The 18,745-nt window shown below is 37.6% G+C and overlaps 1 protein-coding gene across 14 annotated transcripts in view; it reads left to right on the forward strand.

The window, feature by feature from the left end:
- The window catches only part of dlg3 (discs, large homolog 3 (Drosophila)), a 109,669-nt gene that overhangs the window by 77,557 nt on the left and 13,367 nt on the right, over positions 1-18,745 (forward strand). For all 14 annotated transcript variants that reach the window (XM_044127326.1, XM_044127329.1, XM_044127328.1 and 11 more), the window contains 2 exons: positions 673-775; positions 17,230-17,344. In XM_044127326.1, the coding sequence (XP_043983261.1) occupies positions 673-775; positions 17,230-17,344 (218 nt within the window). The remainder of the gene's footprint in view (positions 1-672; positions 776-17,229; positions 17,345-18,745) is intronic.

Below are 18,745 nucleotides of genomic sequence, written 5' to 3' on the forward strand. Positions count from 1 at the left end.
TAGTCTATTCAGTTCTGATTATTCTGAGCTGTTTTAGGGCCTTTTTCACTTTAACTTAACGTTTACACTCGCACAAATGGCTGAAAACAAACGCACAATTCAACAACCATTCATCTTTGAAAAGCACAAGTAGAGCCTCCTACACAACCAACAAGAATGCAGTAAGTGGTTCTGGATGGTAAATCTGCAAGAAAACACCAGCAGCCATTGTACAGCAGTAAAACCAGCTGACCCAATGAGCTTCAGCTCTATGCAGGTTGCTAGGTAACAGGGCTGGTCTTAGATGGGGTTGCTAAGTGACGGCACAGTGCCTGTCGAATGTGAATTAACATTCAGGAGGTAATTGAAACGACTCATTTTTAAACACCAAAACACATTAACTTATTGCCAAAAAACAACCGGGTGTTTTTTTATGCTTAGGCTGTTTTTAGAAGCAGTAGAGATTTAAATAATAGTTTTAAAATGTTAAAAATGTGAACATTTGGGAGTTTAATTGAACATAAACTCCCAATAGAATAAACTGAAATTTGTGGATGGAACAAAATAAATCTTAAGTTAAATAAGTTTGAGGACTTTTGCTTTGTATCTAAATTGAGTATAAACTATAAAGCTGAGAAAGTATTTTTTTACAGATCAAAACCTTTGAATGATTTTTAATAATTTTTTTTGCAGGTGAATGGAGTGAACCTTAGGAACGCCACTCATGAACAGGCAGCTGCAGCCCTGAAGAGAGCTGGACAGACTGTCACCATCATTGCTCAGTACAGGCCTGAAGGTAGGCAATTACTCATCTTTCATGTATTAATATGCTTTATCACAAATGTGTCTCAGTTTTATACTTTATAAATGAATCCTACTGGTGAAAATGGCAGAAGAGCATTAGTTCAACAGCTGCTGGTTTTTCAAAGTGTCTTAGGGTGGACAGTTTTCCAGCCCTACTGATCTTCACTTGAGTCCTCATTAAGTGCTTGTTATAATTTCACTTGTAAAACAATTTTCACAGTGAGCAGTGTCAACAGATTAGTCCCATTACAGCTGGAAATTGTCTATTAAATTTGGAGCTAATTTAAAGTTAATCTGTTTTAGAAGTCTACAGAGATTGGTCTCAATTCAAAAAAAAAAATCAATTACAGTCTTTTGCTTTATTAGCAAAATTGGCTAATAAAACAGCTACTTGCCATTCCACAATGTAAAGTAAAGGCTATCATTCTTCTTTTTTTTTTACAATTTTGATTGAAACTCATAAGAACAATCTGGTTTTTCACTTTGTTAAAGCTCTACTCCTTTGTCTACAGTCATGTAAAGCAACTTGTTAGTTTTTGCAATATTTGGTGAGCAGAAGAAAAAAGGGTACTGAATATTTCCTTAAATTTAGTCATTAGAATAACTGTCGCCTTGGTTTTGAACATTGCAGCATTTAGAAGACAGTTTGTTAAGCAGAAGTATAGAATCTGGTCTGACTGCCTGCAAGCATAACAAACCTGTAATTGTTAAACGCATTAGACGTATCCAGAGTTGGGAAGTAACTAGTAACTAGTGAGTAATATTTTTGAAAATAATTTACGTTTAGGAGTATTTTTACTATGCTGTACTTTTTACTTTTACTTGATTTATTTTATTATGGAGTATCTCTGCTCATTGTTGAGTAAAATTTCTTGATTTTCTACCCACTGAATGAAAATCAAATGTTTTAACCAAAAATTCACCAGACACAGATACACACCTGCAGTTTTTCTTAAAGTTTTATAAGTTTCTTACTGAAAGATACTCATTTTTCTCTTGCCTGACTTTATTTTTTGTTACTTATTTGAATTATTGTTGTTTTCATCCCTAAAATGCCAAAATTTACACTTCAATTTATATTGATTATGTAATTTTTTAAATAATTGATTAATAATTTGATCTGTATGTGAGTAGACTTTTTACCAAATACTTTTTTTTCTCGTACTGGAGTAATTTTTCAGATGGCTGCTTTTTACTTGTACTTACGTAAAAATATGTTGAAGTAGTTATGCTCTTAGTTATGCTCTTACTTGAGTCATTTTTTTGTGAACTCTGCTCACCTCTGGAAGTATCTCAACCAAAGGAACAACAAAAAGTTGAGTTTTACATCTGCCTTCACATATGTGGGTGAAGTTCCCATCATGCATCTACTGCTGTCCGAGGACCCAGTGGTAACTGAAGGTTTAGGTGTCAAATGCCAAATTACCAGGGCTTCTCTGAAACGGAAATGTTACCAGGTCAACACACGTAAACTATACGTCTCACCTTTCAAGATGTCTGAACGGCTGGAATCACATTAAGAGATTTTCAGTTGCAGCAATAAATGTAGCTGGGCTTACAATATGGTCAGCTGTTCAGAGCAACCTGACAAATCCAAATATTAAATATTATTTTACTTAAAATGAAGCTAAAGGATAGCCTTCTTTAGAGTAAGAATGCAAAAATAGAAAAAAAAAATGCTTTAAGAATTTGATGTCGAGTTGAAACATGCTAATTCTCCTTATATTGCTTTTTGTTTAGTCTCAAGTATCTGGTTCTGTCGTGACCAAATGATGAAATGTTTATTACTGTGAGAAAATGACAAACCAAAAATCCAGATTAGCAGGCTTGCGTAACAATCAGGCAAACTAACCAATGCCTTTATAAACATACGTCAAAGTTCTTTCCCAGCTCCATCCTTCCCTTGTTTGCTCATAAACATATGGGAAGTTTGCAGAGGACAAATGATCAGCACAAAGTGTCCGCAAAAACATAAGCAAAGGCAAAGTCAGATTAAAGTGTTTATTAGATATTTTGACTTGTGTGAGAAAACCTTTCAGGGAAAACTAAAGACCACAGAGGTCTGGGATGAAACGTTTCTGTGTGACTTAATTAGCCATCTGAATGAGATCAAACTGCAGCTGACAGGGGAAATTACCAACACCGTGCATGCTGCAGTGAGGGTTTTCACAGCCTCGCTCCACCTGTAGGAGATGCTGCAAGAGGAAAGTCACGCTGCCAGTTCATGGCAGATATGGTTGCCTAAAGATATGGTTGCATGCTTTCTGCCGAGTTCACACAGCAATCTGCCGACAAGCCAGAGGAAATACGGAGGTAGAAATTCTCTGTTTTAAAGTTCAAAGCCGCACCACACTGATGCTGAAAAATTACTCTTATTTCTCAATTTTTAATGTTTATTGACCAACAATCCAGCAGCTCATCTGATTGTATCTGAGTTGGACAGAGCATGTGAAAGCAGATTTACTCTGTAATGACAACAGAAGTCATGTCACTGATACTCACCTTTCGTCATAAGTTGTTCATGCTTGAAAGCCCTTTAATATGCTTGAATTACAACAATAATGTAAAGAATGTGGGCCAAAATTCCTCCATAGTAATCTAAAAAGACTCACAAACACTCGATGCTGGTTGTTGCCTCACAAGCGGAAAAACCAGTTATTCGGTTTGAGAGGCAATTACTTTTTCACACACGGACTGATTGGGTTTCTTCTCTTTTTAGAAATTAATTCCTCATTTAAGAATGTTGACGTTTGCATTTGTTGTAGTTGTGTTATCTTTGATTATCTGAAAGTTTTTATCAGAGCCAGAAAAAATTTGTAAGGAGGCAAATATTTTTCCATGCAACTTATAACAAATTAGAAGTAAAATATCTTGATGTCATTTTTGATCCTTATTTAAAGTTTATTAAGATATCAAGTAGAGTTTGGAAAAGTAAACATGTCTTTTTTCAGACTAATTTGAGTTTGTTTATTATTTCATGCTGCAAATATTTTCATGCATTCATTTTATTTTTTCTCATTTGCTCTACGGTTATCATTGAAAATGATACATAATTAGGTGATTAAGATCTTGGATATGAAGGCTTGTGGGTCAAATTACTGTCATTTTCTTAAGAAACCAAATGTGATGAACTTTGAAAATGCCATTAAATTTTAGAACCTCATTCAAATTTTTAAATGTTCACGTGGTATGAAACCTCGAGTGTTCAGCGACCTTTCAGTTCCACTTAGAGCTGCTGCTTCAGGGGAAATTGTAAGAAATTGTTAGAAATAGTCAGATAAATGATATCTAGCTGAATATTTTGGTTTTGTATCAGTGGACTGAATCAGTGGTAGGTTTTGACTCTGCGTTGTATTTGCAATTAAAATTTTGTGCAATAATCTTTGTTTTCATGTAAGTAAAAGCCCAATGTTGGACAGACATTGCTAAAACGCTTTTTAAAAATTGTAAAAAGTGTAATTTTATTCTGTTGAACACACACTCCTATGAAAATAAACCAAAAGAAACAAAATAAATGAATAAAATAAAAATAAATAAGCAAGCTGATTTATATTTTAAAAAAAATAGCAATCTTAATTTTGTGACTTTGATTTTGTAAATATGGGATCTGTGTTTATGATTTTTAGGGTCATCAGAAAGGACAAAAGCAAACAGCTTGTAATAATAAATGAATGTTGCAACTGTGGAAGTTTATAATTTTCTATTTTAAGTTCAAGTATTAAATAATAAAATAATAAAAGTAAAAATTAAGGTTACCCCGTGCCCAAACCCCCATCTGTCTTAGTGACACCACTGCATTTTTGTTGAAATTGCTTGTTCTTGTTTTTTCATTAAATTTTCACATATTGCTTATTTTTAAGAAAATACATTCAAAACATGTTTTAAAACTATCGCTTTATCAACTTGGAAACAATTAATCATCGGAGTTGTGTACTAGTTGTATTTATTCAATTACATTTACTTGAGTAACTTTTTTGAAAAATTTACTTTTAAGAGTATTTTTATTACTCCTAAAAGTAAAAGCATTACTTGAGAAAATTTTCTGGATGCTCTACCCACTGAAAAACAAGCATGTTTTAACCAGATATTCACCAGGCACAGAACAGTTTTTGTTAAAGTTTCATACACTTTATATTGAAAGAAACAGATTTTATTATTATCATTATTTGTTACTTATATGAAATACTGTCATTTTGGTCCTTAAAATACCAAAATTTCCACTAAACTTTATATTTTGATCCATCTGATGTAATTTTTTAAATATTGGTTAATTTGATCAGTGATTCGGTACTTAAGTAGACGTTTTGCCAAATACTTTTTACTTGAATAATTTCTTGGATGGCTACATTTTACTTGAGTAAAAATATGTTGAAGTAGTGCTACTTTTACTTGAGTACAGTTTTTGGATACTCTACCTACGTCTGTTAATTAGCCTACACAGCTTTACTTCCTCGTTGCATTGTGGGAAATGTAGGCTCTACTGTGGCAGGCTCTCAGTTGGGCAAAGAAGACATTCTCCAGCTTTCCTTTTTAGAGGTAGATCTTTTAAAAGTTGTCTAACCTTATTAAAGTGTGGTTCTGGGTGGGTTCGGCGGGCCGTGGTCGTGCAGTCAGGTGTACCCGGTGCTGCTACCCGGCTAACAGGGGCGGTGTTTCGGATAGGTCGGCTGCAAGGTATTCAGGTTCAGGGGCGGGCTCCTGTATTAGCAGGCTGAAGAGTTGAGCCAGATCCAAGGCGGGTAAAATAATACCTCCCGTCCGCCTCTGTTCAGTCTCCGAGCTCCCGACGAGAAGTTTGTGGACACAAACCCGGGGCGGCGATGGGAAGGGGACTCTAACCGGGCTCTTCTCCCACCGAGGCACCGGAGGAAAGTTTGAATGCGCTCACAGTGAAGGTGGAAAGCGGCAAACTTTATCGGTCTCTCCCCGGCGGTGTGGATGGGGGATGGGCTCGGATACAACAGCAGGAGCAGCAGCAGCACTACCGAAGCCGCATGAAGTCCCTAATGGCTGGATAAAGAAACCACCGGTTGCCCCAGCGAAACAATAACCACGCTTTGACTGAACCGAGGTGAGCCGAAGAGGGAAGAGAGTCGAGAACATCAAGCCTTGGAATCAGGAACAAACTCCGTGAGTGGAAATGCTCGTTTTACCTGTTATTGTACTGGGGACGTTTCTCACTAACCTGTAGTTTTAATACTGGCACACCTTAAAAAAAAGCTCATATTTCAGGTATCTGAGAGTTATTGTAGAGAACAGAAAGGATTGAAAATGAAAGTTAAACTAGTATTTGACAGCCTCACCCTTACTAAAGATGCCAGCGCCTTCCATTACCTGGATCCGTCTCATTTTATGACCTAATTTTAGTTATCGGATGATTTTTAAAACAACCTGTTCCCATTGGGTTAAGACAGTGGAGTCACGTTACAGTCATAAGCAGCAGAAGCCATTCAACAATTATCATTGTGTAACTTTAACCTTTAGGTCACAGGTGTGGTCAGACAGGTGAGTGTTTGATGACCTCACCTGTGGGTTGTAAACTTTACATCTTGACGTTGTATGACCTTTATTTCTCCACCTTACCACACTAAATGCTGAGTGAATAAATTACAGGAGCTGTTCACTTTTCTTTCTTTCTTTCTTTTTTTAAGTTTATTCAACAAAATGGTTCCACCAGCTTTGCCCTGCATTGCAGCTGTCTGGGCACATCCAGGCCTCTCTGTTGTTCTGTGTCGGTGTATCCAAGCATGTTGTGGTGATACTGTGACAACACTACAGAGGATATTGTGAGCTTTACATCTTGGCTAGGCTTTCAGATTTAGATTATGTGAGGAATGCAAAAGGGCATAAGTTGTAGCATGCTCTCTCTCGCACTGTAACGCTAAAACTCTACCATCAGATGTCAAATAATGTACATGTTGAGCTTAAAAACCCCACTGACTGAAATTAAAACTGACAGGAGTGCAGGTTGGATTTTTCTGGTCTTAAAACAGATAATACATGTTCACACTTGGCTCTGAGAGATGATGTTGTCTTGCATGCCAAATCAGTCGGGCAGAATCTTGAATAATTATGCGGCTAGTTAAAGGGGAGCTTTGTCTTCCATACCAAATGATCCTGCTGTCAGCTCTGTGCCCTCTTTGTTACTCAGTGAAGGACTTATCTGCTAGTGTACAGTCCTTAACTACTCTGTACCAGCAAGCCAAGTGCTGGCAAATGATTGACTTCCTGCATCCCCTCTGGTGATCTGTGCCCAGCAATTCTACTGGCATCTTAAAGGGAGTGTGTGACATGTTGTTCATTTAACTTTGGAGCAGAAGGAACCCCCAATGAGCTGTACAGGGACGAGTCAATCAGTGGGGTGCGAGTGGAAGATGAGTGCTAGTTAATGCCAGGCAAAATGCCTGCAGAGTTTCCTCAGAGGCCAGGAACTGGGCATACATGGATCTTTGATCGAAGGCCAGCTCTGTTCGCTAAGAGGGGCCGCAGTGCAAAATACAGGCTCCAGCAAGAGGCCTGCCTGGTTGTTGGTGGCTTTCTGCAACCTTAAAGCTACAGTATGTAACCTTTTCATAAAAAACATGCTTTTTATTTGTTACAACTACCATCATGTTGTGACAGGGTTATAATAATCTAAAAAAGATCCAGTTTCTCCTCTCCCTCCATGTTCTGCTATTGCCATCTGAAGAAATGTACAAAAACAACCAATCAGAGCCCAGAGGAGTGTCTTTGCACTGTTAATCTACCTTATGAATGGTTGCTAAATGTGCTATTGGCGGAGAAACAACTCGTGTGTATCCACTGTCATTGGTGGCCATGCTAACTAGTCTTAGCATTCACAACAAGCTCTGCTGGGGATGTGGCCTTAGTACCATGATTGACGGCACTAAGACCCGCCTCCTGGCTCTGATTGGTTGTTCCTAGGTAGCACTAGGTGAAGGCAGAGTAACTCAACTTTTTCACAGATTATCTGTCTTATACCAAACTGTCACAGCAAAATGACAGTTCAACAGATATGTAAAAGTAATATTTATATACTGCAATCCAAAGAGCCATTTTTGACATCAGTCCAGCTAAATAAAACTGACTTAATTTTAAAAATCAAAATTTTATTTATATTTTTTTATTTTAAAAACGCATTTGGATTTGAAAACTTTCGCAAAGAGAGGGTACATACATGTTGTTCTATCTGATCTTGATATAACTAAAAAAAACAACAACAACCTGTAGACAACCAAATCAATGGAAAACTACTAAAATATGCTTTTGTTTATGTGCCTATATTTAGAAACTTCAGTAATTTATCATTTTTATCTGAAACCCCAGGTTGCAGACCTCTGATTAGACCATGATCTGCTCCTTAAATTTGATAAAAATAAAAAAGCGGGTTATATATGTGCATACTGTTATGTCACACCATGAAAGAATGTAATTGCTCCATGTTTCTGGATGTTGTAAATAGGAGGAGTAGTATGGAGGAAATGTGTCACCCTCATTAGACTCACAGCACTGTGCATCTGAGACCTTCGCAAACACATTTAAGCGAAGTTGATCGCATGGCGTCTGCAGTGCACTATACCATGCAGCGTTAACATCAACTAGCTTGACTATCCCTGAGAACATTGCACTTTCTCACATTACAAGCACATCCCCCCATCCAGTGTTGCCTAACCGGATCAAACCAGATGCCTCCGTCCCCCAAAATAAAATAAAAAAAGCTGTACAACTAATGAGGGCACACAGTGGGAGTGAGATACAGATTAGTCCCAGTTTCCATTAGCTGTCTTTTTTCTTTTTCTTTTTTTTCTTCCTGTGGGTCACTCCTAAAAATACAGACCAGCTCCAGAGTGTTAATTGATATAAGGAACCTGGATTTCAGTGTCATAATAATTGTAGTCACTCACGACTGCGCCACTTCAAAGGTGTTTCTGTTTAATGAATCATTTATGCAGGACTTATCACTAGTCAATAATGCGTCAGTCAACAAAATTATGAAGTACTTCATGTGTTTTCACCTGAGGAGGGAAGAACCTTCTCCTTTTTAAAACTGTTGTCAAAACAGTGTGTTTGTTTTTGTAGAGAAGTCACAGAAGCTGGTCTGATCATTTGCGAAACTATGGTTCTGCAAGTGAGACGATATATCTTTAAAACATGCATCTTTTTATGGTTGAAATGCTTCCACAGTTTAAATGTAACAGAATTTACCCACATGAGGTTTATTGCTAAATGAACACTTGCAATATACCCATGAAGTTGTTACAAGAACTTGGGACAGTGCAAAGCACAAGAACACACTTTGCTTTGTACAAAACTAATTATGTTTAATGTCCCTCATTAATGGTTTTCTGGACAGAAATCATAGTGTTCACAAAACAATGCTTGTGGACTTGAATTTATTTTTGAATAACATGAACAACTGTGAGCTGAACAGTGTTGCAGTTCTTGGAGTAAGAAGGTTTTGGGTTTGAATCTTTTTAAAGTTTGTCATTTGCATGTTGTTGTTTTTTTACAAAGTGCTAATTTTATCTGGGCATGTCGGCTGCCTCCCACAGTTAACAAATAAAACTCTTGGTTTCTACTGTTTCCTCTGAAATTGTCTGTAGATTTAAGGGCAATTAAATGCATCTAGGCTCATTACATCTCAGTGATGTAACAAAGTCTGTCCAAATTCATAGGCTCGTCCAAATGCGTTGAAGAACGGGTTTGGTGTATCCTTCCTAGCCCATCCTATCCCAAGATGCATTGCTAGTCGAACGGGACATTTTTGTTCTTGTCATGACGAAACAAGAAATGGAGTGGGAGTTCAGTTTTAAATATAATTATTATCAAGGAGTACAAACATTTAAAGTTAAATTCATTGTGTCATTTACAAACAAGTTTTTTAAGATAATTTTTATAAAAATAAAAGATTACATTTGGGGATAAAAGTTCAGGAACATTTCAACCACCATTTTACCAGTTTATGTATAGTTACGGTTGCTAGGCAACAGAACATGCTCTTAAGAAAGCTAAAGGCTAGGCAATCCAATTTCACGGCCGCTCACCTCCCGTCTTCATGGACCTTACCACAGGGGCCGCTTTTCATTGGCCAATTCACGCTTCCCGTTAGCTAAGTTCAGCATAATGGCAGTACTGACACAACTTCTACAGCTTGAAGCCTGTCTGCTACACAGTCTTTCTGTTTAATGAATAGCTAAACTGATCAATATGCAACGTGTACTGTATCTGACATACACTAGAGATTTTATTTTAGCAGAAAAGGCTTTGGACTAAACTGTTCCTCGTGTTGGCCACTCTAGCACCAAGTACAGTGTATCAGGCATAGGCTCACTCAAACATTTGCCAACAAACCACAGGAATCACCCACTGATTTCAAAAGTAACCTACAAAAAACGATGAATGCCTGACTTACCCAGTCTTGCAAGAACAATAAGCATCAGTGATATTGTCCACAGCTATATTGATGTAGAGGGTGTGTGGATCTGCCGTTTTCCTCATCGAGCGAAAGCATTTTGTTGTGACGTGCACAATGTTGGAGGCATCGTGGCTCAAACACCTTGATGTCATCCAAAAAAGATGACATGAACTTCTTAGTTCCTCTGTTCATTGCAGTAGCTGATATATTGTGAAAATCCAGTAGAAATGATGCACTCGAAGTGGAAGACGCCATGTTTACATAGGAACAACGCGCCGCGAGGCTTTGTTTGTGAGGCTTGTGGCCATGTGGGATTTTCTAGGTCGGTTGTGGGCGGAGCTTGGTAAGGTCCATACTTGACTGGGTAGTCTGGTTCTTCGTAGGACACAGTTCACGAATCCTGATGCACCACTCACATCTCCAACATGAGCAGTTACGCATTCCAGCAACGGCAGCCATGTTGGAGGCATTTACAGTAACCAAAACCAGATACTTCTTAGCGAGCAGCCATTGATTTTGTAGTTATATTCATGTTTCTCTCTGCACTCAGACTATTTTTCATTTGTTGTTTTTCTGAATCCTTAGTCAGTAAAAGTACAAGAACGCCTCAGAAAGTCGGACCTTGGTTCTCCAAGTTGTATCCAATATGGCTGCTGTATCATGTAGTGAAACTTGGAGGTCTGGTTGTTTCATAGCACATCTCACAGTTTGTACCTCATTAAACCAACTGCATACATAGAGCTGTCAAATATTTATTTGAAAGCAGGAAATGAGGAGAATTACAGTACTGGATTCTATTGCTGAGGTTGAATCCCCCTCTTCTCATCTGGGATTAGACATCATTCCCAGCTTCGATTTATGAGACAAATTGGAAGCAGAATAATTTAATCCTCCTCTTTGCAATGAGCAAGATATTAGCTGCCTCTCATCTGTGATTAAGGTGCGACTTTCTGGTGTCACAGGACGTCCATGATTTCGTTGGGCCCATTCCACCCACTTTATTTAGCACTTCTGTGATTTCATGTTTGGTCTTGCAGAAGAGTGTGAAAGGGATTTGCTGTGTCAGGGAAACATTTCTGACGTGGGATGTTGTGTGTTGGCTCCAATGTGAGCACTACAGTTAGCCTTGTCACAATAAATTTTGCTGGATGATAAATTGTCCCAGAAGTTATTGCGATGAACAATAATATTGTTGGTTTTCAGACCATTTTCAAGTAATATAATGGTAATGGAATAAAAATAAATGAACTTCAAATTCTCATGAACTGGACCTGGAAGACATTTAAGTATCCAAAATGAATACGTAGAACAACAGAAATAACAAATGAAATGAAGTCTTGGTAAACAAAATTGTCCTTTAAAAAAATGCCTAAAAGCACCAGACTAAAGACTTTGTCATGAAATTATTTGGTAGAAAGAGAGAGAAAAAAGAAAAAACATTATGCAAATGGAAATTGAGTTTGTCTTAATTTATCATGCGACAGGCTCATCTTTAGTCCAAAAGCCCTTGTTCTTAACATCTGGTTTGTTCCAAATCTTTCACAGCAAGTTGCAGTAGACTACTTTGGTTATTTTCTGGTTAATAGAAAAATAATTGGCAAGCTGTTGCTTTTCCCGCTGAACATCAAGAGTTCTGCTATTGACCTTTCCCAAATTTAGCTTTAAAGAAAAATGGCATTAAGTCATCCACATCCCAATTGCAATGCATCCAACAATAGATTTTGTTCTCCAGTCATGTACATCATTTATCCAATAATGATCGTGGACCCAACAAGCTGCAATCCAGTATTATTGAAAGCAGTCTACCAAAGGCAGCCAAAGCAAACAGGATCCAGCTGTGTGAATAAATAGATTTTAACACTGTAGAAGCATTGAAACACATATGTCTGTGTTATGATTGGTTGTTTTATTTAATAACTGCCAAGATGTAATTGTGAAATACAGAAAAGTTTCAGATTTATTCTGTCAAATTCAGCCAAGGTGGGAAGAAACATAGTGAACCATACGAGGGCTTAAACCACATTTTTAACCCATTTATTCCTATTAATGCCTCCATAACTTCAAGTTTAATGTGTTGTATGAAAACTAAATCTTTTGTTGTTCTGCTAATCTTTTTGCTAATATTTTTAAACAACTCTGCAGCTTTCTGCTGACACGTTTCTCATAAAAATGTTTCTAACTAAAAAGTTCATTCCTCAGTCGTAGAGAGAGGAAACTGGGACTTTCACTGTCAACATTAAACTGTCTTCCAACACAGCTCACGCCTGGTGATGATTAGGTTTCCATCCGGTAATGTTATCATGAGCTTAACCATCGCATCATCCTTATCAAAGCTTCCCACTACAGTACAAAGCAATTCTGCTAATAAAACGACTCCCACTGAACAGTTTGTCACATGGCTTATAAAGGCCGACTGATACTTGAGGTAAAAATGACGAATATCAAATTTTAGGGTATAGATAACTTGAATAATTGCTATTGTTTTGTTTCCACAGTGCAGGGAGAAATGTTTGCATTACTGTAGCTGCACATGTTTGATGTTTGCATGTAGACAAATAGTTGATACAGGTAACGTGTTATTCCTATGATTGTCAAGGTGTGATCCTCAACCAACAATTATTTTTTTAAATCAACTATTCTGACGTTTAATCAGATAAAAAATTGGCACATTCAGCATATTTTTCATCTAACTGCTTAAACCATTTTTATGCAATATTAGAAATGTATTAAGATACAAATAAATGAATAATATTTTTAAAATAAGAAAATAAAAGAATTCTTGTCTAAATGCAATAACATGGCATTCCCTTAATGTATGTAGCAAAGGATGCATCTGCACCAAAACAAACACTTTCAATAATGTGATTAACCAATTAATAATTTTATATCAAAAGGTGCTTAGTAGGAGTTTCTGTTTACAGAATCAAAACCAGGTAAAGCAACTTAAGGAGTTCTGGGTAGAACATTTTTACAAGCAGGTTTTTTCTTATCTTAAATTAAAAATGTAAATATATATTTTTTTACAGTTTTGGCTTCATTACTGCTCTGCATATGTTGATCTCAGCAAATGGCTTTTTTTTTAGTCTGTGTACGATTGAACAATGACACAATTATTTGAGAATTATTTCAATAACCGATTTATTAGATTAATCATTTCAGTCCTGATGCTTGGTTGTCTCATTACCTTCTGCATTACACTGACACGATGAATTTCTGTTTTTACACTGAACTCTTGCAGTCCTCCTGTGGTCTGATGTCATTGTTACCAGAAAGGTGTGGCGGCTGTTTGTGCTTATCTTCTGATTACTGCTTCAACTTTCTGCTTCGGCTTAAAACTGATTGCATCGCTCTTTTTTGCTCCTCCTGAATTTCCACTATTTAGATGAGTCATTTGAACGTAAATCACCACCTGTGCGTCTGATTGCACTTGTTCTGTCTCGCTGGGAGAGCTCTGAGGACGAGCTGTCAGGTTACAAAAAGCTCCCTGTTTGTAAAAGGGGAACTCCCTTTTATTCAGCGACTCCCCATCTTGTTCTGCGGTCCCTCTGCTCCCCAGCAGCTGCTTCACATGCTCTGCTCTCTGTGCCTGAAAGCCAGTTGGACGCAGCTGAATGGCTGTGCAGCCCCGTTTCAAGGAGTGCTAGATGGTTGCTGTTGGTTGCAGCCAGTCAGGCAGTGTCTGGTTACCTCACCTTGCAGCGTCACTCTGTTGCATTAACCCTCTGAGCAGAGAAAAGGGTGGAGAGTCGTGGCAAGGCCTGGAGTGGATCCATGTTTGCTTTGAGAGCGCAGTAGGTTTCTGCAGGGAGTGATTTGGGCCTTGTTTTTGCACCTGCTCAGTGTTCTTCAGGAGCTTGGGACTAATTTCCTTAGTCATCATGAAGTGTTTGCTTTGATTAGGCTACTTTGTCTTTGCCTGGTAGAAAATCGACTTTGATCTCAGGTGGCTTACAAGAAATATTTCCTGCTTTCAGCGATTGAAGCAGTAAGGTAGTCGGCTAATTACAATTAAGACAGGTATACTTGTTGCGTTGTTTTGATGATGTGAGCTCTTCCAGTCAAATCCAGCAATTTAAAAATGCCACAATCTTTGGTCACCTTCTCTGGAAAAGTGTAATGCGGATCTGATTACCGCAGTGTTTCCACCAGAAAACCCACCTGGTTTTAGGGGCACCAGAGGAGTCGTCCAGCAGCCCACCCAGGCTCGACATAACAAATGTTGCTGGACAATAAATCGTCCAAGAAGTTAAGATGAAAGATAATATTGTTGTTTTGAGTCCATTTTCAAGTAATATAGTGGTTATAGCATAAATGATGCAAGAACAAATTCTCAGTATCAATAAAATAAAAAATTCTAATGAGTATTTAACACTGGAAAAGGGAAAACGTTTTAAATATCCAAAATAGTAAATAAAATGGGCATTGAAGTCTCTAACAAAATTATTCTTCAAAAAAAGGCCAGTTGAGACCAAAGCGCCACACTGAGGACTTTTGTCACTCAGATTTTGGTAGAAAGAAAAGAGAAAAATTATAAATTATGCAAATGGAAATTATTGAGTTAATTTTAATTAACTCAATAATTAATTATTGTCGTGTTTTTGAGTTTAAAAAAACATTAAAGTTTACAGGAAATTTTAAAATATCACTTGATAATTGTTATTGGAAAACATTATTAACACATAAAGACCAACTATAAGTTCTTTAAAAATGCAAACATAATATTTATTTTAATTGTATTTTTTAAGTTGACTCCTAATTCAATGTTTTTTTTTTGATTATTTATCCGTGACTTGTCACTTTGCTAGCTGAAGTTGTTGGTATGTGGACCAGTAAAGACAGGAAGTGGTTACGGCGTACCGGTGAAATAAAAAGTCACCTGACCTCAGTCTCCCTTTGAGTTCACAAACTGACCGAGCTATGTTTCCGTTGTGCTTCCAACCGTTTCACCAAAGAGACTGTTTTTCCTGTCACTGTTGCTGGTGTACAAAAAAAGAACTATAATCAATAAGCAAACAATCCTCAGCCTGGTGGCCCACCAGGTTTATAATAAACTGGGTGAGTAAAACGTGTTTTATTGCAGCTGATATTGTCATCGCAATATTTGCTAATAGTTTCCGTCACAAGATCCAGTTTTATGAGTCTTTGAAACTCATAAAAATGGATCTTAGCCCTAAGAGAGGAAGTTGTTCTTGGGTTGCATGTTGGTATAAATGTTTCTTACACCAATTACAACGCATACAGTTTTGTGAATACAGGTAATTTTTTATTTTCTTAGAAAAACTGCTACATTCCCACCTTGTCTGACCTGTGTGTTCTCACTCAGTGTCCTGAAGGATTCCATTTTAAAATGGATGAGGAGCAATATTTGTTTTTGTGGCAGTTTAGTTACCTAAAAAGAGACTGAAAATAAGTTTTAAATATTTTTTCTATTATTTTTCTGGTATACAATAAATACCATAAAATAGTTTTTAAAAATGTACTCAAATAGCAACAAGCCAATCACATTGCAACAACCCTGCATCCTTCTATGAGACATGTACAACCATACAACCGACTTGTTTAATTTTGGCTTACTGCTCTGATTATGTTGCTTTTTCAAAAAAATTTCCAATTTTGGAGTTTGTATTCTCCAGTAATGATTAATCAATTACTAAATTAGTTGACAATTAATTTTGATAATCGATTAATCTGATTAATTGTTTGAGCCCTCCTGCACTTTATTAGCAAGGCGTGCTTATTAAAGTGAATGTTTTGGGTTTTTAAGTCTCCTGTGCGATCACCTCCTCGTGTTTCTGGCCATCTGTTTATCTGCCATCGCTCTCTGGTGAGATGGCCTTACTCACTCCAGCAGCCTCGGCGCAAAGCTCGCTGCGCTCAGCAGGCTAATGAGCGCCGTCCTAATGAGAAGGTCCAGGTGGATTCATACATCATCCCTGAGCTGAGGAGCTGCTGCTGGATTTACACACCTTTGACAAATGGCTGTGCACGAGAAATTCTTGGAGGCCTTCCCCCCTTTTTTAAACCTCACTAAAGAGCCCATGTTGAACTTAATTAATCAGTATAATTAATTACCTGACATGAGTCATTACAGGATGTGTAAGGCAGATCTGTGATAAACCATCTGTACCTGGGGTCATTAATCGGCTTAAGGATTCTCTGAACCTTTCCTCTACAGGTATTCACTTTAGTTAACTGCTGGGCTAAACAAAACTCTAATGTATGATAATGTTAAAGCAAAATAACACTCAGTGGGCTCCTTTTATATAAACCGGTCAGTACTACTGTATTGGTCTATCAAGACAACAAATTTGACCCAGACGTTATTGAACAAACTTCCAGAAAACTACAAAACAGCCGAAACACTGAGATCCTTTAAATCAAGGCCAAAACCCATTTGTTTAGAGTTTCTTCTGAACAATAATTGTTGGAAAAATGACCAAATATAATGTTTGTTACTGGTTTCTCAGTTGGTGACTGTGTTTTGTTTTTATTACTTTTTGTGTTTTTAAGTCAAGCACTTGTTGCACTTGAACTGCCTTGTTGCTGAAATGTGCTATACAAATAAACTTGAGTGATTGATTTATTGTGATAAACGATAATATTGTCGCTCTGAGACCATTTTTGAGTAACATAGTGGTAAAGGCATAATAATAATTCTCAAAGATCAATAAACTTTTAATTCTAATAAACATTTAACACTCAAACAGGAAGACGTTTTAAGTATCCAAAATAGAAAAACCTAAGAGATTAATTATGAAGTCTCTGTAAACAAATTGTCCTTTAAAAAAATGGGCTAGTTGAGGCCAAAACACCAGATTCAAGACTCTTGTCATCCAGTTTTTGATAGAAGGAAAAGAGAAAATCATGAAAATGTAAATTATTGAGCTTGTTTTATCATCTGATCAATTGATTTATTGCTTATTGTGACAGCTGTACTACTGCACCCATGGAGTGGCAGCCTGTTTGCTCAAGACCCCATTTCCTATTTTTGAGGTGATGACACATTTCTGTGTTTGGTTCTTTCATGGCAGAGTACAGTCGCTTTGAGTCGAAGATCCACGACCTGAGGGAGCAGATGATGAACAGCAGCATGAGCTCAGGATCAGGCTCCCTGCGCACCAGCGAGAAGCGCTCCCTCTATGTCAGGTACCCACAAACACGCAGCTGCACTCGCTACATCAAATTCAGAGATCTGCTGTTAAAATAACCACTCTTGCATAACAAACCTCGGCTTGTCTGTGGGGGGTGAAAGAAGCCCGAATGCACGTGTTCTTAAAAGCAGGCACACATGCTCAAGTGTGCCTCTTCTTTTTTTTTGTATTTTCAGCTAAGCTGTAAGTGAGAGAACGTTTAATTTAGGGCATCGGGTTGATGGCATTCATCTTGTAAAAGCTGACGGACATCCCGTGTTGTTGTTTTGACACCTGGGATGACATTGCCTCGGCTTCCTTTAATGCAGATTGACAGAGGGGCCTGTCAAAGTGACTCACGTTATGACACTTCTGGCCAGTTGCCAAACTGGATGGAGGTTCATTTAGAAATGAAAGCAGGTGGCGGCGCTCTGTTCGCACAACCATGGTGAAAAAGGCTGGACAAGGTTCAAGGTGAAACGGCCATGTGATGTAACGCCATAGTCAGAGTACTTCCTTTTATTTCTACTGAAGCTCTGATGCACTCCTAACCTCAGCTTAAAGGTCTTATCTCACCATTATCCTCCTTTTTAATGTTGTGAATCTGTTTTTGACTTAAAAATAACATTTTTAAATGATTAATGCACTGGTTTGGACAAAAACATATTTTCAAATATGAATACTGGTGTTTTTGGTTATTATTTAACACTAGATGAACGTTTTTTTGTTCTTTTTTGTTTTATATTGCTGTATGCTTATGTAAACAATTAATAATTTCAATTAAAATTTTATCTTGCCGTGCTACTTTACAAACGTCTGTAAGAAATTTAGCAGTTTTCTATGCTTGTGTGGGTCTGTAAATTTGGCTTTTTGTTACTCACTATACCAAACACGGACTATAACTAGAAATCAAGTTAGCCCCAGGAAGCAGTGTAGTAGATATAAGAACTACTGCCACCTACAGGTGGGAGTTTGCAGACACTTAAAGGGGCAGTATCATGTAAAATTGACTTTTTTTAGCTTTACATCATGTTATAATGTTAGTCCCTCATCAAAAGAACACCTGGAGAGTTCCTTTATTCTTTCAATGCATGTTTGATCAATCCTTTAATCTCCATGGCAACCATTCAGCCTTACAAAACACCTGGGGGGACCTAGCTCCACCTTCCTTTCCTTACTTCCTTTCTTCAATTCATCCAACCAACCATTTCTGTCTTCTCTACTTTCTTCCCTGTCTGACATTCTTGCTTTTCTTCCTTCTGTCCTTCCTCCTTGCCTTATGTCTTTTCTTTCAATCCTCCTTGTGTCCTACATCTTTCTTCTCTTTCCCTGTAACTTGTATCCTTACCGTTTTTTCTCCACGTGTCCTTAATTTCTTTTCCGTCTTTGTTCCTTCTACCCCTATCTTCTTCCATTT

Source organism: Gambusia affinis, linkage group LG09 (genome assembly GCF_019740435.1).
Source record: "Gambusia affinis linkage group LG09, SWU_Gaff_1.0, whole genome shotgun sequence".
NCBI classification, from domain to species: Eukaryota; Metazoa; Chordata; class Actinopteri; order Cyprinodontiformes; family Poeciliidae; genus Gambusia; species Gambusia affinis.